The sequence below is a fragment of the Jaculus jaculus genome, chromosome 19 (assembly GCF_020740685.1).
Source record: "Jaculus jaculus isolate mJacJac1 chromosome 19, mJacJac1.mat.Y.cur, whole genome shotgun sequence".
Taxonomy (NCBI): Eukaryota; Metazoa; Chordata; class Mammalia; order Rodentia; family Dipodidae; genus Jaculus; species Jaculus jaculus.
In genome coordinates, this window is record NC_059120.1 from 54,637,843 (window position 1) to 54,662,693 (window position 24,851).

A 24,851-nucleotide genomic window follows, 5' to 3' on the forward strand; every position below is an offset into this window, starting at 1 on the left:
ACTAGGGCCTCACTGTAGCTCAGGTTGCCTTCACTATGCAGTCTCAGGGTGGCCTCTAACTCACAGCTATCCTCCTATCTCTGCCTCCCAAGTGCTGGGATTAAAGACGTGGGCCACCACACTGTGCTTAAAATATGCACTTTATATAAGGCATTTAAAAGAAATAAGTGACAGACTTTTAATTATATTTCTAATCACTTGAGTCCTTTTCCACAACTATCATAGCATGTAACTAATGACAAAAATCTTATCTTGAAGCTATTCCAAACTACTACTCCAGTTTGAGAGTTTGTTTAGAGAGGTTCTAATAGGGAAGTTCCATTACTCATATCCTTGGCAGAAGAACAATCTTTCTCTACCAGGGAAGGTCATCCTTTTTGACCAAGTGCAAAGCTTTGGGAGGGAGAAGCTTAGGTAAAGGGACACAGGACAACCCTGGTGATTACTAGAATGACAAATGTCACAGCTACATTTCTGTTACATCTTACTACTCCATTTTGTAAAGCACATCATTATGGCTAATTGGTGGTGGGGGGGACTGAGATGTTTAAGAATTAATCCTGAAATCTAGATAAATAGCATTAATAAGTAAGTCACAATATAAAAAGAAACTATAGAACAATACCTTATAAAGTCCATGATTGGTCCATTTTTGGTATACTTGAACTTGAATTGGTAACATTCTAAAATTGTCTTAAATAGAAAACACTGCAGTCATACAACAGATGCATAGTTCTGCCAAACAATTGTATGCTACTATCATTTAATTTATTTACTATTGGGTTTTTCAGGTAGGGTTTCACTCTAGCCCAGGACCTGGAATTCACCCCTGTGGTCCCAGGCTAGTCTCAAACTCAAAGTGATCCTCCTACCTCTGCCTCCTGAATGCTGGGATTAAAGGTGTGTGTTACCACACCCAGCCGCTCTTTAAAAAAAAAAAAATTACTTACTTTTTTATATTTATTTATTTGCATGCATAGAGATAGACTGACAGAGGGAATAGGCATGCTAGGGCTTCCAGCCACTGCAAATGAACTCTAGATGTGCCACTTTGCACATCTGGTTTTACGTGAGTACTGGGGATTTGAAGCCGGGTTATAAGGCAAGTACCCTAACTGTTGCATCTCTCCAGCCCTGCATGATCTTTTTTTTTTTTTTTAATATTTTATTTATTTATTTAAGAGAGGGAGATACAGAAGTAGGCAGGTAGCTGGACATGGTGAAGCACGCCTTTAATCCCAGCACTGGGGAGACAGAGGTAGGAGGATCACTGTGAGTTCAAGGCCACCCTGAGACTACAAAATGAATTCCAAGTCAGCCTGAGCTAGAGTGAGACCCTACCTCAAAAAACCAAAAAAAGAAAAAGAAAGAAAGAAAAAGAAATAGAGAGTGAGAGAATGGGCACGCCAGGGCATCTAGCCACTGCAAATGTACTCCAGATGCATGAGTCCTGGGGAGTTGAATCTAGGTCCTTTGGCTTTGTAGGCAAGTGCCTTAACGACTAAGCCATCTCTCCAGCCATGCATGATCTCTTTCTCTCTCTCTCTCTCTCTCTCTCTTTCTCTTTTTTTTTGAGGTAGGGTCTTGCTCTAGTTCAGGCTGACCTGGAACTCTCAGGGTGCCCTCGAACTCATGGCGATCCTCCTACCTCTGCCTACTGAGTGCTGGGATTAAAGGCGTGCACCACCACATCCTGCTGCCTGCATGATCTTTCAAGGCACATTAAACCACAACACTTACCCACTCTGCTGAATATGGTTCCTCCTTTACTTGTCTGATGAATAGTTCCTATCATTTACTATATATAAATATATAATTCCAGGTCAGCCTGGACTAGAGTGAGACCCTACCTTGAAAAACCAAAAAAAAAAAAAAAAGAGGGGCTAGAAAGATGACTTAGTTGTTATGTTGTTTGCCTGCAAACAACCTGGGGTTCAATTCCACATAAAGCTAGATGCACAAAGTGGTGCATGCATCTGGAGTTCGTTCATAGCAGCTGGAGGCCCTGGTGTGCCCATTTTCTGTCTCTCTACTTCTGTCTGCTTGCAAATAAATAAAATTAAATTAAAAAACCAAAAAAACAGGGCTGGAGAGATGACTCAGTGATTAAGACATTTGCATGAAAAGCCTAAGGACCCTTGTTTAATTCCCCAGTATCCACCTAAAGCCAGATGCACAGTGGCACATGCATCTGGAGGTTGTTTTCAGCAGCTGGAGGCCCTGGTACCCAGGTCTCTCTACCCTCCCCCCACTTGTGAACAAATAAGCAAAAATTTAAAAACAAAGAGTATGGCATGGTGGTGCACACCTTTAATCCTAACACTCTGGAGGCAGAGGTAAAAGGACTACAGAGTGAGCCCCAAGTCAACCTGGACTAGAGTGAGACCTTACCTCAGGAAAAAAAAAAAAAAAAAAAGTTCATGTATTGGCCAGTGTGGTGGCATATATCTTTAGTCCCAGCACTCAAGAGGCCAAGGTATGAGGATTGCTCTGAGTTTGAGGCCAGCTTGGGACTATAGAAAATATTATAGACATATGACAGAGAAAATGAGTAAGGTCAAGCCAGGGCTTCTTGCTACTGTAATTGAACTCCAGATGCATGTGCCACTTTGTGCATTTGGTTTTATATGGGAAGTAGGGAAATCAAACCCAGGGCTGTTAGGCTTTGCAAGAAAATGCCTTTAACCATTGAGCCATTTCTCCAGCCCACTGTATTCTACTAGAGGTATTTTACTATAGCAGGCAAGCCTAATTTAAGTCTTCTAAGTCTCAGTTTCACTACCCAATTTATTGATGATTCTACGTACTTGTTAAATGGGATAATTTATAGGAGCTCTGTTTTTTTTTGTTGTTGTTTATTTGGTTTTCTTTTTTTCTTTCTTTCTTTTTTTTTTTTTTGTTTTTTTGAGGTAGGGTCTTGCTCTAGCTCAGGCTGACCTAGAATTCATCTCAGGGTAGCCTCAATCTCACAACAATCTTCCTACCTCTGCCTCCCAAATTCTCGGATTAAAGGCATGCACCACTATGGCCAGCCTTGTTTTTTTTTTGTTGTTATTGTTTTCTGAGGTAGGGTCTCACTCTAGCTCAGGCTGACCTGGAATTCACTATATAGTCTCAGGGTAGCCTTGAACTCTCTGCAATCCTCCTACCTCTGCTTCCTGAGTGCTGGGATTAAAGGTGTGTGCCACCACGTCCAGCTTATAAGAGTTCTTAATAAATTTGCAGGCATACAATATTTAATAAATATTTATTAAATTAGTACATCAGTGAAGTTGCTCATTTACTAACTAACAAGTGGACAAGTATAGGATAATGACACTGAACAACTAACTAGCTTTCTTAACAATAAATTCATAGCATTTATTAAAACTGCTTTGTCCCTATGGGCATATATTAAACACTAGTTGCTGGTATGAGTATCAAAGACACATTAGTTCGAGGCCAGCCTAGCACTACGGAAGATCCAGGTCAGCCTGGGCTAAAGTGAGACCCTACCTTAAAAAAACAAAAAAGCAGAAAATACTTCTTCCTGTAACTGGCCTGAGGTGACCTCTGAAAGTGGTTCACTACTTTCTTGATCCAGAAAACCCCACAACATCATGCAAATCAAGGGGTTCCAATCTTCATGTTCACTTTAGAACACCCATGAAGCTGCCCATCAAGAGTAGGTATGCATATCTGAGAAACCTGAATGTATGTGAAAGATGTCACTTTCTTTTCTTTTCTTTTCTTTTCTTTTCTTTTCTTTTCTTTTCTTTTCTTTTCTTTTCTTTCCCTTTTCTCCTTCCCCTTTCTTTTTTACTTTACTTATTTATTTGTCTATTTATTTTGAGGTAGGGTCACATTCCAGCCCAAGCTGACCTGGAATTCACTATGTAGTCTCAGGGCGGTTTTGAACTCACAGTGATCCTACCTCCGCCTCCTGAGTGCTGGGATTAAAGGCGTATGTCACCATGCCCAGCTCTATTTATTTATTTATTTTTGAAAGATGTCACTTTAAAGAGGCAGTGTGCGCCATTTTGACAGTACAATGGTGAGTTGGTAGGTGTGCCCAGGCTAAACAGTGGGGCTGGACACAGGGCTGGTGGCCCAAATAGAGTGCTGAATTTTTGTGGCACATGCTGAAAAATGCGAAGAGTAATGCTGAATTTAAAGGTTTAGATGTGGATTCTGCCCAAAAAAACAAAGCACCCAAGATGCACCACTGTACTTACAGAGCTCCTGGTCAGATTAACCCACACATGAGCTCTTCCTGCCACATGGATATGACTCTCACTGAACAGGAGCAGACTGCTCTTGAGCCTCAAGAGGAAGTTGCATGAAGACAAAGATATCCCAGAAAAAAATGGAAGAAACAAAAACTTATGGCACATGAGTAAATTCAGCATAAAAATAAATGGAAATAAAAGTTTAAAAAAGGGCTGGAGAGATAGCTTAGCAGTTAAGGCATTTACCTGTAAAGCTAAAGGATCCCAGTTTGATTCTCCAGGACCCACATAAGCCAGATGCACAAGAGGGTACATGTATCTGGAGTTTGTTTGCAGTGGCTGGAGACCCTGGTATGTATACTCATTTTCTCCCTCTTTTTCTCTCTCAAATAAATAAATAAATAAAATATAATTTTTAAAAAGTTTTTAAAAGCCTAATATACATATATATTTTTTAACAGGGGCTAGAGAGATGGCTCAGCAGTTAAGGTGCTTGCCTATAAAGTCTAACAACCCAGGTTCCATTTACCAGAACCCATGTAAAGCCAGATGCACAAAATAGCAAAATAGCACATAGTCTAGAGTTCATTTGCAGTGGAAGGAGACCCTGGCAAGCCACTCCTCTCCCCTTCCTTTCTTTCTTTCTCTCTCTCTCCTTGCAAATAAATAAATATTTTTAAAAATGAAAATATTAAAAAATGTTAGCTGGATGTGGTGGTACACACCTTTTATCCAAGCACTTGGGAGGCAGAGATAGGATTGCCCTGAGTTTGAGGTCACCCTGAGATTACATAGTAAATTCCAGTTCAGGCTGGGCTGGAGAGAGACCCTACCCTGAAAAAAAAAAACCAAACCCAAAAAACAGGTGTGTTTAGTTTAGTTAGTTATTGGAAGCATTATATGTCTAATGTTTCTTACCCAAGAACACTTACCTGTTCTTCTGCACTGGCAAATACCTATGTAAAAATAATTAAGTAACCAGAAAAAAATAAAATAGGATGTTTAGTATTGAGTGAACTCAGCAAAACAAAAGGCAAAATAAGGGCTGGAGAGATGGCTCAGCAGTTAAAAGGTGCTTCCTTGCAAAGCCTAATGGCCTGGGTTCAAATCCTTAGTACCCACATAAAGCTAGATGCACATAGTGGTGCATGTGCTTGGAGTTCATTAGTAATAGCAAGATGCCCTGGTGCTCCCATTCCCTTCCTCTCTCTCTTTTTTTGGGCGAGAGGGGGAGTTCGAGGTAGGGTCTCACTCTAGCTCAGGCTGACCTGGAATTCACTATGCAGTCTCAGGGTGGCCTCAAACTCATGGCGCTCCTCCTACCTCTGATTCCTAAGTGCTAGGATTAAAAGCGTGTGCCACCATGCTCAGCTCAAAAATATTTTTAACATAATTATTTTATTTTTATTTTTTTATTTGAGAAAGAGAAAAAGGCAGGTGTGTGTGTGGGGGGGGGATTGGGAGCTCCAGGGCCTTGAGCAGCTGCAAACAAACTCCAGATGTGTCCACCACCATGTGTATCTGGCTTGCATGGGTCCTGGGGAAATCAAACCCAGGTCCTCTGGCTTTGCAGCCAAGCACCTTAACCACTAAGCCCTCCCTCTCTCCAGACCTCAAAAATAATCTTTAAAAAAAGCAAAATAATCCCTCAAAATATTGTTACTTTTCCCTTAGTTGAATAGATCAACTCTCTGACTAGTGCCATAATCAGATGACAGTTTAATGTCATTTAATGAAGCAAGGCCAACTTTAACAGTATTTATTTAATTTATAATTTGGACTTTATCAAGGCAGGGTCTAACTCTAGTCCAGGCTGACCAGTAACTCTATAGCCCCAGGCTAGACTCAAACTATCTAGGATCCTCCAAGCCCAACCTCTCCAGTGCTTGTATTAAAGGTGCACACCACCATGCCCAGCAGCAGCCTTTAAATAAGGAAGATATAATTTAAAAATACTTACAGCTAGAACGACCATCCTTAGCTGAAATACAACAAAGAACAAAAATCTTACTTGTAGTCTATAAAATAAGACTTTCATGATGGACTGTCAAACTTCTTTGTATTAGTTCAGAGACTTGATATAATAGACTCAGGTGGTATATCTCAGCAGTAGAATACTTGCTTAGCATGTGAAAGACTCTGGTTTAATCTTTAATGAAATGTCCCACCACAAAAGAATTCTTTGTCCTATTTCAACATGTATTTCTAAAAACAAGTGACCATTGTGAAAAACAGATTTCATATCTTGTCTGTTCCCACAAATAATCAATCTATTTCCACTTGGCATTCTGGTGGCTGAAATTCATGTCAGCATTTTATTTCATTGACTTAAACAAGCAAGTCATTACTGTAAGTTACAAGGAAAATATATCTCGTGAAATAACACTTTAAACCTCAGCAATATGAGTACTGATTTTTTAAAAAATTTAAACAAAGCTGGGCATGGTGACACATGCCTTTGATCCCAACACTTGGGAGGCAGAGGTAGGAGGATCACCATGAGTTCGAGGCTACTCCAAGACTACATAGTGAATTCCAGGTCAGCCTGGGCAAGAGTGAGACCCTACTCAGCAGTAAAGAAAAATGAAGTTATGAAACTTGCAGAAAAATGGATGGATCTGGAAAGGATTATACTAAGTGAGGTAACCCAGGCCCAGAAAGCCAAACGCCACATGTTCTCCCTCATTTGTGGATCCTAGCTACAGATGATTGGGCTTCTGTGTGAGAAGAAAAATACTTAGTAGTAGAGGCCAGTAAGTTAAAAAGGAGATATAAAGGGAAGAGAAAGGAAGGGAGGAGGGTACTTAATAGGTTGGTATTGTATATATGTAAGGAGAATGATTGAGATCGGGAGGTAATATGATGGAGAATGGAATTTCAAAGGGGAAAGTGCGGGGGGGGGAAGGGTATTACCATGGGATATATATATTTTTTTAAATTTTTTTTGTTCATTTTTTATTTATTTGAGAGTGACAGATACAGAGAGAAAGACAGATAGAGGGAGAGAGAATGGGCGTGCCAGGGCTTCCAGCCACTGCAAATGAACTCCAGACACGTGTGTCCCCTTATGCATCTGGCCAACCTGGGACCTGGGGAACCGAGCCTCAAACCGGGGTCCATACGCTTCACAGGCGAGCGCTTAACCACTAAGCAATCTCTCCAGCCCCCATGGGATATTTTTTATAATCATGGAAAATGTTTATAAAAATTGTGAAAAGATAATAAATAAATAAAATAAGATTCAGAAATTGTGCCACTGCAAAACAGAATAGGCTAAGACCATTTCCTTAGTACAAATTAAGTATCATTTCCACACACACACACACACAAAAAGCCAAAAAATAAAAAATAAAAAAATAATTATAAAAGAATTTAAACAAAACTCCACATGCTCATACCACCTTGTACATCTTGGCTTACATGGGTACTGGGAATTGAACCTGGATCCTTATGCTTAGCAGGCAAGTGCCTTAACTGCTGAGCCATCTCTCCAGCCCTGAGTACTGATTTTGGAGAGGCAAACTAGAAATCTGAGGGCCCTACTCACTCAGTAAGTGGAAGAAGCTTGGAGAGCATAGGAAGGGGAAATCATTCACTTGGTTCTTTCTTTCTTTTTACAAGGTAGGGTTTCATTCTAGGTCGGGCTGACCTGGAATTCACTATGTAATCTCAGGGTGGCCTCGAACTCATGATGATCCTCCTACCTCTGCCTCCCAAGTGCTGGGATTAAAGGTGTGCATCACCACCCCAGGTGAAATCATTCACTTGGGTGACCTGCTAAAAAATCTAATCATCCTTGATTCTGAACTTTTCCATATATGTTTGTTTATTGTTTATTTATTTGAGAATGACAGAGAGAAAGAGGCAGGCAGAGAGAGAGAGAAAATGGGCATGCCAGGACCTCCAGCCACTGCAGACAAACTCCAGATGTGTGCACCCCCTTGTGCATCTGGCTAAAGTGGGTCCTGGGGAACTGAACCAAGGTCCGTAGGCTTCGCAGGCACACATTTAACCGCTAAGCCATCTCTCCATTCCTTAGCATCCACATAAAGCCAGATTCAGTATAGCAACAGGAACTGGTACACACATTCCCTCCCCCCCATACTCAAATAACTAAATAAGTAAATAAAATTTAAATAAATAAATAAAATGTTAGTCAAGTGCTTGCTTCGCAGCATATACTAAAATTGAAATGATATACAGAAGATTAGTATAGCCCCTGTCCAAGGATGACACATAAATTTGTCTGAAAGCATTCTATATTTTGTGTATGTGTAAGGAGGTTGAGGGTCTCACTCAAGCCCAGGCAGACCTGGAATTCACTATGTAGTATGTAGGGTGGCCTTGAACTCTTGGCAATCTTCCTGCCTCTGCCTCCTGAGTGTTGGACTTAAAGGCGAGTGTCACCATGCCTGGCTTAAAATATATTTTTTACTTTAAAAAATTTTTTATTTATAAAGAGAGGGAGAAAGAGAGAGAGGATGGTCACACCAGGAACTCTAGCCACTGTAAACAAACTCCAAACACAAGTGTCATATTGTGCATCTGGCTTTTCATGGGTATCTGAGATTTGAACCTGGCTCCTTGGGCTTCCAAGGCAAATGCCTTAACTGCTAAGCCATCCCTCGGGCCCTATTTATTTATTTATTTATTTATTTATTTATTTATTTATTTATTTTGAGGTAGGGTCTCTGTAGCTCAGGCTGACCTGGAATTCATTATAAGTCTCAGGGTAGCCTCAAACTCATGGTGATCCTCCTACCTCTGCCTCCCAAGTGCTGGGATTAAAGATGTTGTGCCACCAAGCCTGGCACTCTGGCTCTATTTTTAACTTTTTAAAATATTTTATTCGGGGCTGGAGAGCTGGCTTAGTGGTTAAGTGCTTGACTGTGAAGCCTAAGGATCCCGGTTTAAGGCTCAATTTCCCAGTACCTATGTAAGCTAGATGCGCTAGGTGGCACATGCATCTGGAATTTGTTTTCAGTGGCTGGAGGCCCTGATGCGTGCACGTGCACTCTCACTCTCTCTCTCTCTCTCTCTCTCTCTCTCTTTCTCTCTGTCACTCTCAAATAAGTAAAAATAAACAAAAAGTATTTTAAAATATTTTATTCATTTGACAGGGTGGGTAATAAGTGAACCAGGGTCTCCTACTGTTGCAAACAAACTCAAGAGGCATGAGCTACTTTGTACATCTGGTTTTATGTGGTGTGGTGGTTTAAATGTGAATGTTTGTTCTCTATAACCTCAGGGATTTTTAATCTTAATATATTTTTTCCTTCCTTCCTTCCTTACTTCTTTCTTTCTTTCTTTCTTTTTTTTTTTTTTTTTGAGGTAGGATTTCACTCTAGCTCAGACTGACCTGGAATTCACTATGTATTCTCAGGGTAGCCTTGAACTCATTCGTGGTGATCCTCATACTTCTGCCTCCTGAGTGCTAGGATTAAAGGCATAAGCCACCATGCCTGGCTATTTTTCTTTGTATTGAATGGGCACAGCAGGGCCTCTAGCCACTGCAAACGAACTCTAGATGCATGCGCCACCTTGTGCATCTGGCTTATATGGGTCTTAGAGAATTGAACCTGGGTCCTTAGGCTTCACAGGCAAGCATATTAATGGCTAAGCCATCTCTTCAGTACCCTTAGGGATTTAAAAAAATATTTTATTTATTTATTTGAGAGAGAGAGAGAGAGAGAGAGAGGAAGAGGCAGGTAGAGAAAATGGGCACACCAGGGCCTCCAGCCACGCAAATAACTCCAGACGCATGTGCCACCTTGTGCATTTGGCTTACATGGTCAGTGGGGACTTGAACCTGGATCCTTAGGCTTCACAGAGAAGCACCTTAGCCACTAAGCCACCTTTCCAGATTTCTGATTAAGGTTACCTTTCCTGCTTAAGTCCTGGGGGAGGAGGTGTCACACTGGAGATGCATCTTTTAGTTCAGCCCTTAGATGTATAAAGAGTAGTTAGACCTCTGGCTGTTTCTATTTGCTGGCTATTGGTGGTATCTCTCTGATATGGATCTACCTATGGAAGTGATCCAGCTTCTTCTGCCTCGATCATGCTTTCCCTGAAGTCTGTAAACCAGAAATAAACCCTTTCCTCCCATAAGCTGTTTCTGGTCAGGTGTTTGTCAGAACAATGAGAAAAGTAACTGCAATACTTGGGTACTGGGGAATGAACCCAGGCTGTTAGGCCTTGCAGCAAGTGCCTTTAACCGGGGAAGACATCCTTCCATCTCTAATTTTGTTTGTTTGTTTGTTTTAGTTTTCTGAGGTAGGGTCTCACTCTAGACTAGGCTGATCTGCAATTCACCATGTAGTCTAAGTGGCCTTGAACTCACAGCAATCCTACTTTGCCTCCCGAGTGCTGGGATTAAAGGTGTGTATCACCACACCTGGCTATTTTTTATTTAGTGTATGTTTTCATGTGTAGGTGTATGCAAGCCACAGGGCAAGTGTGGATGTCAGAGGACAACTTTTGTGTTGTTCTTCACCTGTTCTTTGAAGCAGGATCTCTACCTGTTCACTCCATCTACAAACTTCTAGGAAATTCAACTGTCTCTGGCTTCCTTCTTAACACATGCATACTGTGATTACAGAACTTTGCCACACTCTCTAGCTTTTATGTGGAATGGCAAATGTATCCACTGAGCCATCTCCTCAGCTCCTTGTTTTGTTGACCACTGTTAGCTTATTCCTGTTCTAACCTATAATTTATGCCAAGCATATATCTAATATTCAATTTGTACTATGCCCTAATAGTGAAGGCTAATTAGGGACTATGGAAAAAAAAACACTCATCCCCAAAAATTTGCTAGAAGGTGCTGGGAAGATGGTTCAGTAATTAAACGTGTTTTGTTACAAAACTTGCCAGTCTAGGGTTCAATTTCCTGACACCCATGTAAAGCTAGATAAAAAGTGGCACATGTGCCTATGTTCACAGTGTGACAATGGGAGGCAGAGCCAAGAGAATGTAAAGCTTTTGAGCCAGACTCATTGGCAGCAGCAAGAAACCCTATTTCAAAGAACTTGTGGCTAAGACAACTCCTTTAATCTCCACACACCCTGTAACATACATACCAAAAGAAAAAAAAATTTTTTTGAGAGACGAGACAGAGAAAGGGAGAAAGAGGCGCTGATAGAGAGAATGGGTATGCCAGGGCCTCTGGCCACTGCAAATGAACTCCAGACACATGTGCCGCCTTGTACATCTTCTTACATGAGTCCTAAGGAATGGAACATGGGTGCTTTGGCTTTGCCAGCAATTGCCTTAACTGCTAAGCCATCTCTACAGCCCCAATTTATTTAAATTAAAAAAAAATTGTTGGGCTGAAAGCTTAGCAGTTGAGGCTCTTGCCTACAAAGCCAAAGAACCCAGATTCAATTCCTCAGGACACATGTAAGCCAGATGCACAAGGTGGCGCATGTATCTGGAGTTCATTTGCAGCAGCTAGAGGCCCTGGCATCCACATTCTCTGTCTCTCTGCCTCCTCTTTCTCTCTTTCTCAAATAAATAATTTTTAAAAAGTTACTACTAGGGAGATGCTATTTGCTTGCAAACCCTAACAGTCTCTGTAGTCCCAGGCTGATAGCAATCCTATCTCTACCTCCAGAGTGCATGCACCACTACACCCAGAAATAATTTTTTTTTCTTCGATTCTTGGGGAATTGAACTTGGGTCCTTTGGCTTTGAGGCAAACGACTTAAACCCTAAGCCATCCCTATAGCCCTTTTCTTTTTTTCTTTTTTTCTTTTTTTTTTTTCTTTTGGTTTTTTGAAGTAGGGTCTCGCTCTATAGCCCAGGCTGACCTGGAATTCACTATGTATTCTCAGGGTGGCCTTGAACTCATGGCGATCCTCCTACCTCTGCCTCCTGAGCGCTGAGATTCAAGGCATATGCCACTACACCTAGCCTTTTTTAAAAAATATACTTTATTTATTTATTTGATAGACAGAAAGAGAGAAAGAGGGAGAGAATGGGCATGCTAGGGCCTCAGCCACTGCACCAGATGATGAATGAACACCAGATGCATGCACCCCCCTTGTGCATCTGGCTTACGTGGGTCCTGGAGAATCAAACCAGGATCCTTTGGCTTTGCAATCAAGCACCTTAACTGTTAAGCCATCTCTCCAGCCCCCTTTATTTTTTTAATTTTTATTTCTATTTATTTATTTGAGAGCAACAGACAGAAAGAAAGAGGGAGAGAGAGAATGGGTGTACTGGGGCCTCCAGCCACTGCAAATGAACTACAGATACATGTGGTACCTTGTGCATCTGGGTTATGTGGATACTGGGGAATCAAACCAGGATCCTTTAGCTTTGCAGGCAAGCACCTTAACCGCTAAGCCATCTCTCTAGCCCTTATTTTATTTTTTTGAAGTAAGGTCTTGCATTGAAAGTGATCTTCCTATTTCCTGCCTCCCGAGTGATGGAATTAAGGGCTTATGCTGTAAACGTACTCTGGACACATGTTACACTTTCTTTTTTTCTTTTTTTTTTTTCAATTTATTTATTTGAGAGTGACAGACACAGAGAGAAAGACAGATAGAGGGAGAGAGAAAGAATGGGCACGCCAGGGCTTCCAGCCTCTGCAAACGAACTCCAGATGCGTGCGCCCCCTTGTGCATCTGGCTAACGTGGGACCTGGGGAACCGAGCCTCGAACCGGGGTCCTTAAGCTTCACAGGCAAGCGCTTAACCGCTAAGCCATCTCTCCAGCCCACATGTTACACTTTCTGTATCTCGCTTTACGTAGGTTCTGAGGAATCAAACCTGAAACAGCAGGCTTTCCAAGCAAGCGCTTTTAACCACTGAGCAATATCCCCAGCCCGCCCTAAGTTAGTTTATGAGACTGATGCACTGCCTACTGTGCTAAGGAGGCGCCTGTCCCAAGTTACTTTTAGTTAACGTTTTAAGCCAGCTGTGGTGGCACATGCTTTTAATCCCAGCATTCCAGAAGCAGAGAGGTAGGAGGATCATCGTGAGTTCAAGGCCACCCTGAAACTATATAGTGAAATCCAGGTCAGCCTGAGCTAGAGTGAGACCTTACCTTGAAAAACCAAAAAAAAAAAAAAAGTAATTGATTAATGCTATTTTGCAACATTTATAGGATATGAAGTACAGGAAAAAGAAGAAAGATACTAAAACACTTACATATTTTTTCTGTAAAGCATCATAGCATCCCAGCATCCTAAGGAAAAAAAAAAATCAAAGATTCAGTTTTTTAGTTTGTTTGGTTTCACGAGGTAGGGTCTCACTCTAGCCCAGTCTAACCTGGATTTCACTATGTAGGCTCCAGCAGGCCTTGAACTTACAGCAATCTTCCCTAACATCTGCATCCCAAGTGATTGGATGAAAGGCATGTGCCACCAGGCCCAGCAGAGAGAGAATGGGTGTGCTAGAACCTCCAGGCACTGCAAAGGAACTCCAGATGCATGGGCCACTTTGTGCATCTACATTACATAGATACTGGGAAATTGAGCCTTGATTCTTTGGCTTTGCAGGGAAGCATCTTAAGCCCTGAGCCATCTCTCTAGCCCAAGATTCAGTTTTTGTTTGTTTGTTTTTGTTTTGTTTTTTGAGGTAGGGTCTCACTCTAGCCCAGACTGACCTAGAATTCATTCTTTAGTCTTAGGGTGGCCTTGAACTCACAGTGATCCTCCTACCTCTGCCTTCCAAGTGCTGGGATTAAAGGTGTGGGCCACCATGCCCACTTCCAAGATTCAGTTTTATGTTGAATGCATTTATAGAAAGTAGTTCTTTTTCTTTCAAATAAATAAATTAAATTTAAATTTAAAAAGTATAAATTAGGGCTGGAGAGATAGCTTAGTGGTTAAGGCATTTGCCTACAAAGCCAAAGGGCCCAGATTCAATTTCCCAGTACCCACATAAAGCCAGATGCATGTGTCTGGTATTCATTTACAGTGGCAGAGGCCCTGGTGGGCCCATTTTTTCTCTCTGCCTCTTTCTTTCTCAAATAAATAAATAGAAAATTGAGTCAGGGGTGGTGGCACATACCTTTAATCCTAGTACTCAGTAGGTAGAGGTAGGAGGATTGCTCTGTAGTCCCAGTTTGAGGCCAGCTTGAGACTACAGAGTGAATCGTGAGTTCCAGGGCAGCCTAAGATAGAATGGGACCCTACCTCGGGAAATCAAAGAAAAAAAATCCCCATAGTGGGTTGGAGAGATGGCTTGGTGGTTAAGGCTCTTGCCTGCAAAGCCAAAGGACCAAAGTTCGACTCTCCAGGATCCACATAAGTCAGATGCACAAGGTGGCACATGTATCTGGAGTTCATTTGCAGTGACTGGAGGCCCTTGCACACCCATTCTTTCTGCCTCTCTCTGTCTCAAATAAATAAATAAATAAAATTAAATTAAAAATCTCCATATATACCATTACAAAATAAAATTTAAAAAAATTAAAGCATCTTTCTTATTAATTTGTTATAAAAAAGAACAAAGACATGGGATAGAGAGATGCTTAGTGGTCAAGGAATTTGCCTATGAAGCCTAAGGACCCAGGTTCAATTCTCTAGGTCCCACGTAAGCCAGATGCACAAGGTGGCACACACGTCTGGAGTTCAGCTGCAGCGGCTAGAGGCCCAGAGTGCCCATTCTGTCTGTCTCTCTCTTTTTAATTTTTTTTTTATTTATTATTTTGAGGTAGGGTCTCACTGTAGCCCAGGCTGACCTGGAATTCACTATGTAGTCTCAGGATGGCCTTGAACTCACCGTGATCCTCCTACCTCTGCCTCCCAAGTGCTGGGATTAAAGGCATGCACCACCACACCTGGCTCTGTCTCTCTCTCTTTTTTTTTCTCTCAAACATATCTATTTTATTTATTTGAGACAGGGAGAGGGAGAGAGAGAGATAGAGTGAGTGAGAATGAACACACCAGGGCCTCCAGCCACTGCAAATGAACTCCAGATGCATGTACCATCATGTGCATCTGGTTTACATGGGACCTGGAGAATCAAACTTGGGTCCTTAGGCTTCACAGGCATGCATCTTAACCACTAAGCCATCTCTCCAGCCCTCTCTCTTTCAAATAAATAAATTTGAATAAATTAAAAAAAAACAAAGACATAAGGAACAATGTGACAGAAATATGAGGATAGGAAGTATGAGGAAAAGTATAAAATATATGATATCAATTTATAGTGAGTAGTAATATGAAAATGAAGCCTACTAACATGGAGCATGAAAAAAAGGAAAAATTTAAGCTGGGCATGGTGATGCATACCTTTAATACCTTAAAGGCAGAGGTGGGAGGATTACCATGAGTTTTAGGCCATCCTGAGACTACATGGTGAATTCCAGGTCAGCCTGGGCTACAGTGAGACTCTTATCTTAACCTCCCCCCCCCCCCAGCCCCGAAGAAAAGGAGAAATTTAATGCTTAAATTCAAAGGCCTGGGCTGGTAGATGGCTTAATAGTTAAAAGTACTTCCTATACAAGCCCATGACCTGAGTTCTGATCCTCAGGACGCACATAGAGCTAGAAACAGTACATATGTCTATAATCTCAGGATATCTATGGCAAGATGGGAGGTAGAAACATGAGAAGCTTGCAGGCCAGCTCACCTGGCAAAGTGGTGAAAAGCAAGAGACCCTGCCTTAAAAACAGGGTGGAAAGGGAGTATAGACACCTGGGGTTGTCCTCTCACCTCCACATACACACCATGGCATGTGAACACCAGCAGACACTATACACACAAAACTAAACATTTTCTTTCAGCTGGGCTTGGTGGCACTCACTTTTAATCCCAGAACTCCAGAGGAAGAAGTAGGAGGATTTCTGTGAGTGTGAGGCCAGCCTGAGACTATGAGACCCTACCTCGAAAGGAAAAAAAAATCAAAGTCCTGGAAAAGTGTTACCCAGGCCTAAAATGTTAATCATTAAAATTTGGCTATATAGGAGCTGGAGAGATTTCTTAGTAGTTAAGGTGTTTGCCTGTAAAGCCAAAGGATCCCAGGTCGATTCTCTAGGACCCACATAAGCCAGATACACAAGGAGGCGCATGCATCTGGAGTTCATTTGCAGTGGTTGGAGGCCCCGGCAGCCCTCTCTCTCTCTCAAATAAATAAAATATTTTTTAAAAGTTTGGCTATACATTTAATGGTATCTAATGTACAAAAAAGGTTAGAAAAATAATAGATTTTTATCCTCAGGGAATTTGTTTTTACTTACCACTTAACTAACTGTGTAGAACCTGGACAGTTTTTGTCTTCTTTCAGAATTTTGACACAAAGATCTAAACACAAAATGATAAAGTAAATATGGAGCTACTTAGGATCAGTGGATGTTAAATGATGTTCATTTTATTCAGCAATGTTTAACAGGGATGTAGATAATAGTTTTTGATACAGGACCCAGGCTGGTATTGAACTCACAAGTCTGCTTCAGACTCCTGAGGGCTAGGAATACAGGGCACACACCACCACACCGAGCTTATTATAGTCATATTATTAATGGTCATAAACTTCAATGTTTGGACCTCCTTATTATAAATGCCACCATAATGATTAAGATTTGAAGCCAGGTGTGGTAGTTTACACCTTTAATCTCAATACTCCGGACAAAGGTAGGGGTATTACTGTGAGTTTGAGGCCAGCCTCATACTACATAGTAAATTCCAGGTCAACTTGGGCTAGAGTGAGACCCTACCTTGAAAAAAAAAAAAGTCCATAGGGAAGAAATTTATTTATTTCTGGGTTGGGGATGTAGATCAGTTGGTAGAGTGCTTGCCTAGCATATAAAAAACCCTGGGTTCCGAGAAGTATGATCAGGAAGAAAACTCCGTAGAAAAGGTCAGTAAACCAGAAGATATATAAAGGGAAGAGAAAGGAAGGGAGGGGGCTACTTAATAGGATGGTATTGTATATATGTAAGTAGAAGAATAGATTAATGGGGGTGAAAAGGTCCAAAGTGATGCCAGGGGAAGAGATTGGGTAAAGGAAAGGTGGAGGGAGGGCTAATCAAAATCTAAGAGGATATAAATAAATCATATGGAATCCTGCTTTTTTGGACAATAGAACTCTCAGGAGCCATAGATTATTGCTAGAAAATTTTCAGTGCCAGGGATGGGTTACCTTCCAGTAAGTTGTTGGCCAGAGAGGTCCCTGATACTCCCAAAACATTATAGGCCATTGTCAAGGCCCTTGGTTTCCCACCAGGAATGGATGGTAAGACCTTATTGCTGAAGATTCCACATACTTGGGCTGCAAGGCCACTGAGGAACCCTGCTGAAACTGAGCTGAAAACCTCCTCCATGTAGACCAGCTGACAGAAAGCTGGAAGAAGCCATTCTGTATGCAGTTCAGTGGGGGAGAGAGAAATCACCAGTGAAGATACTCAACAGTGGACACGCAAGCGTTATAGTTGGCCAGCCAGGCCAAATGAGCCAATGGGTGCAACAGTGGCACATCTGTCATGGTGGAAACCAACTGCCCTCTAATTAGACTGGAGGCCCGCTCCATGGGAAGGAATACACTCCTGATACTGAAAACTTAAAACAGGGGTAGTCATGAGCCCTAGGGGTGTAACGTCTGCTGTTGTCTGGCTAAATGTATGTACTATGCTTATCAAACTGCCCAGTAAGCACTTCTGTAATGTTCATACCCTTATATTAATGCTACTCTCACTTTTGGTAGAGAACCTTCTCTTTTCAGATGCCAGTGACCTTGTGATAACTCAGAAGGCATCATGATGCTGGAAAAAAGTGACAGAAGTGCTCAGCACTGAAATATCTCTATCACACCTTCCAAGGCTCAGGGTCTATTGAGGAAGAGGTGGCAGAAAGAATGTAAGAGCCAAAGAAAGGGTAGGACTCCTTATAATGTCCTCCCCCAGACACAAAATGGCCTGGATATCCATGACCTCACAGTGACTAACACTACCTACACAAGACCACCATACTAGGAGGAAAAGATCATGACATCAAAAAAAAAGAGACTGATTGAGAGGGGGAGGGGATATGACGGAGAATGGAGATTCAAAGGAGAAAGTGGGGGGAGAGAGGGTATTACCATGGGATTTTTTTTTTGTTTGTTTGTTTTTTTGAGGTAGGGTCTCACTCTGGTCCAGGGTGACCTGGAATTAACTCTGTCAACTCAGGGTGGCCTTGAACTCATAGCAATCCTCCTACCTCTGCTTCCCAAGTGCTGGGATTAAAGGTGTGCACCACCACGCCTGGAACCATGGGATTTTTTTTTAATTAATTAATTTATTTATTTGAGAGTGACAGACACAGAGAGATAGACGGAGAGAGAGAGAGTGGGCGCACCAGGGCTTCCAGCCTCTGCAAACGAACTCCAGACGCGTGCGCCCCCTTGTGCATCTGGCTAACGTGGGACCTGGGGAACCGAGCCTCAAACCGGGGTCCTTAGGCTTCACAGGCAAGTGCTTAACCGCTAAGCCATCTCTCCAGCCCGGATTTTTTTTTTCAAGTGTCTTTTTTAAATTTATTTTTATTTATTTATTTGAGAGTGACAGACAGACAGAGAGAGAAAGAGGCAGAGAGAGAGAGAATGGATGCGCCAGGGCCTCCAGTCACTGCAAACGAACTCCAGATGCATGCATCACCTTATGCATCTGGCTTACGTGGGTCCTGGGGAATCGAGCCTCGAACCAGGGTCCTTAGGCTTCACAGGCAAGTGCTTAACCACTAAACCATTTCTCCCAGCCCTGGGATATTTTTAATAATCATGGAAGTTGTTAATAAAAATTTGAAGAAAAAAAAAAAAGAAAACACTCACTACGCAGCTGTGAGCGCCTAGGTTCACATCCCTGAACCCATGCAAAGCCTGGGGCAAGTACGGTTTTCTATAGTTCCAGCATACCAATGACAAGATGGTAGGTACGGTAGAATTTCCCAGAAGCTCAGAGCCCCGTTAGCCTGGGGAACAGAGGAGAGAGCAGGTAACAAGAGACTCTGCCTCAAAAGAATGCAGAAGGCAATTTGTCCTCTTGACTCCACATGTGTGCCCATTCTCTCTTTCTCCCTTTCTCTCTCCCCTCACAAATAAAGAGTTTTGAAACTTAAAAAAAAAAACTTAAGTTCGTAGGAAAGAAATTGATTTATTTCTTGGGTGGGGATGTACCTCAGTTGGTGGAGTACTTGCCTAGCATATAAGAAACCCTGAGTTCCCAGAAGCCATAGACTGTTACTCGAAAAAATTCAGTGCCAGGGATGGGATACCTTCCAATAAGTTGTTGGCCAGGGAGGTCCCTGATGCCCAAAAACATTACAGATGATTGCCAAGGCTGTTGGTTTCCCACCAGGAATAGATGATAAGACCCTATTGCTTAACACTCCACATGCTTGGGCTGCAAGGTTACTAAGAAATCAAACTAGGGCTGAGCTGAAAACCTTCTCCTTGTAGACCAGCTGACAGAAAGCTGGAAAAAGCTGCACTAGGGCTGGAGGGATGGCTTAGTGGTTAAGGCATTTGCCTACAAAGCCAAAGAAACTAGGCTCAATTCCCCAGGACTCATGTAAGCCAAATGCACAAGGGGATGCATGCATCTGGAGTTCATTTGCAGTTACTAGAAGCCCTGGCACATCCATTCTTTCTCTCTCTCAAATAAATAAGTCAATAAAATATATTTTTTAAAAAGCTGCACTGCGTGTAGCCTTATGGTAGACAGAAGCCATCAATGGTATAAACAGGGAACACTGCAATCCTCAAGTGTGGTCAGACAGGCCCAATGAGTCAATGGGTGCAACAGTGGTATATCTGTTATGGGGGAAACCAACTGCACTCTAATTGGATTGGAGACCTACTCTATGCAAGGGAATACATGTTTGGTGCTTAAAACCCAATCAAAAGCCTATGGTGGGGGAGGTCATGAGCATTAGGAGTGTAATGCTTGCTCTGGTCTGGCTAAATGCATATGTTATGCCCACTAAACTGCCCTGAAAGCACTTTACGTAATGTTCATACCCATATATTAGTGCTACTCTCACTTTTGGCTAGATAAGCTTCTCTTTTCAGATGGCAGTGACCACTAGGATGACTCAAAAGGCACCATAGTGCTGAGAAGACGTGATGGAGGAATGTTCAGCACTGAAACATCTCTATTACACCTTCCAAGGCTCAGGGTCCACTGTGGAAAAGATGGCAGAAAGTATGTTAAGAGCCGAAGGAAGGGTACATCTGATTACAATGCAACAACCATCCAGATAGAAACTGGCCTTGAAATCCAGGACCTTGCAGGGCCTAGCACTACCTTCACAAGACCCTCAGAATAGGAAGAAAAGATGATGACATTAAAATTAAAGAGAGAGGGCTTGAGTGATGGCTTAGTGGTTAAGACATTTGCCTGCAAAGCCAAAGGATCCTAGTTTGACTCTCCAGGACCCACGTAAGTCAGATGCACAAGGGGGCGCATACCTCTGGAGTTCATTTGCAGTGGCTGGAGGCCCTGGAGCGCCCATTCTCGCGTTCACTCTCTCTCTGCTTCTTTCTCAAATAAATATATATTTTAAAAAAATTAGAGAGACTAATGGAGAGAGGGTAGGGATATGATGGAGTATGGATTTGTGAAGGAGAATGTGGAGGAAAGAGGGGAATTATTATTATGGTTTATTGTCTGTAATTATAGAAGCTCTCAATAAAAAAAATAAAAAACTAAAATAAAATAATAAAAAAGAAAGCCCAGAAAAAAAAAGAAACCCTAGGTTTGATCCTTAGTGCTGAATAAATTGGGCATGTGGTGCACATTGTAATCCCAGAATTCAGGAGGTGGAGGGAAGAGGATCAAGAGTTCAAGACCAGCCTTAGTTATACATACAGGTTGAGGTTAGTGGGCTACATAAACCCGTATCTTTAAAAAAAAAAAAAAACCCAAAAAGTAAAATTAGATGTGACTTTTTTTTTAATAATTTTTTTTAATTTTTCTTTATTTTTTATTTGAGAGTGACAGACACAGACAGAAAGACAGATAGAGGGAGAGAGAGAGAGAGTGGGCGCGCCAGGGCTTCCAGCCACTGCAAACGAACTCCAGACGCGTGCGCCCCCTTGTGCATCTGGCTAACGTGGGACCTGGGGAACCGAGCCTCGAACCGGGGTCCTTAGGCTTCACAGGCAAGCGCTTAACCGCTAAGCCATCTCTCCAGCCCTAGATGTGACTTTTTTGTTTGTTTTTGTTTTTCGAGGTAGGGTCTCACTCTAGCCCAGGCTGACCTGGAATTCACTCTGTAGTTTCAGGGTGGCCTCGAACTCTCAGCGATCCTCCTACCTCTGCCTCCTGAGTGCTGGGATTAAAGGCATGCGCCACCACACGTGGCAGCTGTGACATTTTCATGTAGTCTTTTCCTAATGGTCTGAGAATATTTCCCCAGGCTGATCTGGAACTTGCTGTGAGTTCCAAGTTGGCTTTGAACTCACAGTGATCCTCCTACCTCTGCCTCCCCAGTGCTGGGATTTATGTCCTTCACCACCACACTGGGTGCTATAAACTCTTATTTAACTGAAATACTTGTAGCAGGTCAGGAAATTAACTAGTAAAGACAAATAATTCTGCAATGAATATGTAAAACAATAGAAAACACTAAAAGCATCACTCTACCTCAGTTTCCTATCTGATAAACAGGGATGGTACCTACTTCATAGGACTATACTATGAATCAACAAGGTAGTGACCATATTGTCAGTACACAGTTGGTATACAATATTACACACCAAGTATGTGTCAGGAAACAAGTTGTTAGAGTATAAACTGTATGTATTTTACTTCTTTTAGAGGAAGGGGATTTATGTATGCATGTATGTATGTGTATGTATATATATATACACACATACACACACATACATACATATATATGCGCACATATACACATACATACATGTATATATATGTTTATTTATTTTATTTTAATTTATTTGGCAGAGAGAGAGAGAAAGAGAGAAAGAGAATGGACCTCCAGCCACTGCAAACGAACTCCAGACGTGTGCACCCCTTGTGCATGTGGCTAACACAGGTCCTGGGGAATCAAGCCAGGGTCCTTTGGCTTTGCAGGAAAACACCTTAACTACTAAGCCATCTCTCCAGCCCTGGGGGTTTGTTTTTTGAGACAGGATCTCATGCAGTTCAAGATGACCTTTAACTCACTATGAAATCTTGAAATTCTGGTCCTCCTGACTCCAATTTCCAAATACTGAAATTACATGTGTCTGACATCATGCCCAAATGTAATTGCTTCTTCTTTTTTTTTTTCCAAGGTAGGGTCTTGCTCTAGCCCAGGCTGACCGGTAATTCACTCTGTAGTTCCAGGCTGGCCTCCAACTCACAGCAGTCCTTCCTACCTCTGTCTCCTGAGTCCTGTGATCAAAGGAGTGAGCTACTATGCCCTGTTAATTGCCTTTCTTTTCTCTCAAGGTTAAGGTCTCTCTCTAGCCCAGGCTGACCTGGAATTCACTATGTATTCTCAAGCTAGCCTCAAACTCACAGTGATCCTTCTACACCCAGCCCAGCCTGTAATTGCTTCTTTAAGATTGCATAAAAATATACACTACCACTCTAAGAAGACACAAGTAACAGTACTTTAGTCTATTCATCATTATACATGTTATGCCAAGTGATGTTATTCTTGTAAAACTAACGAAAATATTTAAAATTAAGTGCTTTTGAAGGTACTTAACATCTTACAAAAATTTAAGAAGCTAAGAAAGCAGCTCAGGGATAGAGTACTTGCTTAGCATGCATAAAGCTCTGACTTTGACCCCTTCCACTCCAGGGCTGCAAACAAACAAATATTTTAGATCCCAAACAAATGTTGTAGCCAGGAGTAGTGGCACTCATCTTTAATCCCAGCACTCAAGAAGCAGAAATAGGAGGATCTCTGTGAGTTTGAGGCCAGCCTGGGACTACAGTGTGAGTCCCAGGTCAGTCTGGGCTAGCGTGAAACCCTACCTTGAAAAAACAAAAAAAGAACCATATATTGCATAATTTCCTTTATATGAAATCTCCAGAATAGGTAAAATATTGAAACAGGGCTGGAGAGATGGCTTAGTGGTTAAGCACTTGCCTGTGAAGCCTAAGGACCCTGGTTCAAGGCTCGATTCCCCAGGACCCACGTTAGCCAGATACACAAGGAGGCGCATGCGCCTGTAGTTCATTTGCAGTGGCTGGAAGCCCTGGCGCACCCATTCTCTCTCTCTCTTTCCCTCCCTCTCTCTCTCTCTCTCTCTCTCTCTCTCTCTCTTCTTCTCTCTCTGTCTGTCACTCTCAAATAAATAAATAATAAACAAAAAATTTAAAAAAGTAAATAAACAAACATTGAAACAGAAAGTAGATTGTGGGTTGACAATGACTGGGAAGACTGGTAGGGAATGGATAGAGATATACTGCTTATATGTTTGGGGGGAGGATGATGAAATGCTCTAAAGTTGTGGTGGTCGTTACATAACTCTGAATATACTAAAGGTCACTGAATTACACACTTTACTGTTACCAGATATGTGAATTGCATTACTAAAGCTACTCCAAAAATCACAATCACTAAGTTAAAAATTAAAGGTTTTATACTTTGCCAAAAAATTAAAGTCGTCTTAAATATTTTATTTTTATATTACCATCTAGGTATCTTGTTCCATAAGCACATTCTGGAAATATTCCTCTCAAATAGGTGATACAGGATACTGAAATTGCTAGGAGCTTCTTCACTAACATCAAAGACTGCTGCTCCGTTGATATTTTATTGGGAAATAACAATGGACTCTAAAATTCAAGGCAAAGTATTATAATTATTATTTATTAAAAATAATGTTTCCCTGTGTTTAAAATAGGTCCAATTTTACATAGGTATATTAGTCTCCAAACTAAGTCCTTCTCATACAAGTTAGTAAACCTCAGAAAGTTAGGGTGGCTTATAAGATATGAGGATATATAATGGTGTTAAGAGCATCACACACAAAAAAAGTGATTAAGGATAAAAACAATCCCTGGCAGATTAACTGCACATGCACAATACATGGCTAGATAACATTGATATTTCTCTTTAGTCACTGACTAGGATTAGCACAAATTAAGTATAATGTAAGATCCTATGAAAATATGACAATTTTGTCTTTGAGTCATGGGCATTTTCTAGGGCTGGACTGCTGTGCACAATTTCAAAGCAATGGTATAGTGTTCATTAATATCTAATGTAAAGTAAACTTGAATAAACAATATAAAGTAATATACCAAATCCAAAAGAACAAATTGAGGGCTGGCTTAGCGTTTAAGTGCTTGCCTGTGAAGCCTAAGGACCCCATTCGAGGCTAAACTCCCCAGGACCCATGTTAGCCAGATGCATAAGGGGGCGCATGCATCTGGAGTTTGTCTGCAGTGGCTGGAGGCCCTGGCACACCCATTCTCTCTTTCTTTCTCTCCCTGCCTCTTTCTCTATCACTCTCAAATAAATAAATAAAAATAATAAACAAAAAAAAATTAAAAAAGAACAAATTGAAAAAAATCTAGGAATGGAGAGATGGTTTAGTGGTTAAGGCCCTTGCAGACAAAGCCAAAGGATCCAGGTTCCATTTCCCAGTGCCCACATAAAGCCAGATGCACAAGGTGGCACATGCATCCAGAGTTCATTGGCAGGGGCTAGGGGCCCTAGTGCACCTGTTTCCCCCCTCCTCCTCTCTCTGCCTC

General features: G+C 41.7%; 1 protein-coding gene and 1 non-coding gene across 3 annotated transcripts in view; one reads left to right on the forward strand and one right to left on the reverse strand.

Moving 5' to 3' along the window:
• The window catches only part of Hormad1 (HORMA domain containing 1), a 40,335-nt gene that overhangs the window by 15,247 nt on the left and 237 nt on the right, over nt 1-24,851 (reverse strand). For both annotated transcript variants that reach the window (XM_045138822.1, XM_045138823.1), the window contains exons 2-7: nt 23,786-23,930; nt 16,398-16,461; nt 13,361-13,397; nt 6,169-6,189; nt 5,141-5,164; nt 626-693 (exon numbers count right to left, since the gene is read on the reverse strand). In XM_045138822.1, coding sequence (XP_044994757.1) covers nt 626-693; nt 5,141-5,164; nt 6,169-6,189; nt 13,361-13,397; nt 16,398-16,461; nt 23,786-23,930 — 359 coding nt within the window. The remainder of the gene's footprint in view (nt 1-625; nt 694-5,140; nt 5,165-6,168; nt 6,190-13,360; nt 13,398-16,397; nt 16,462-23,785; nt 23,931-24,851) is intronic.
• Nucleotides 8,371-8,474, forward strand: LOC123456116. Its single transcript, XR_006634336.1, has one exon. It is a non-coding gene; the product is annotated as a U6 spliceosomal RNA (small nuclear RNA).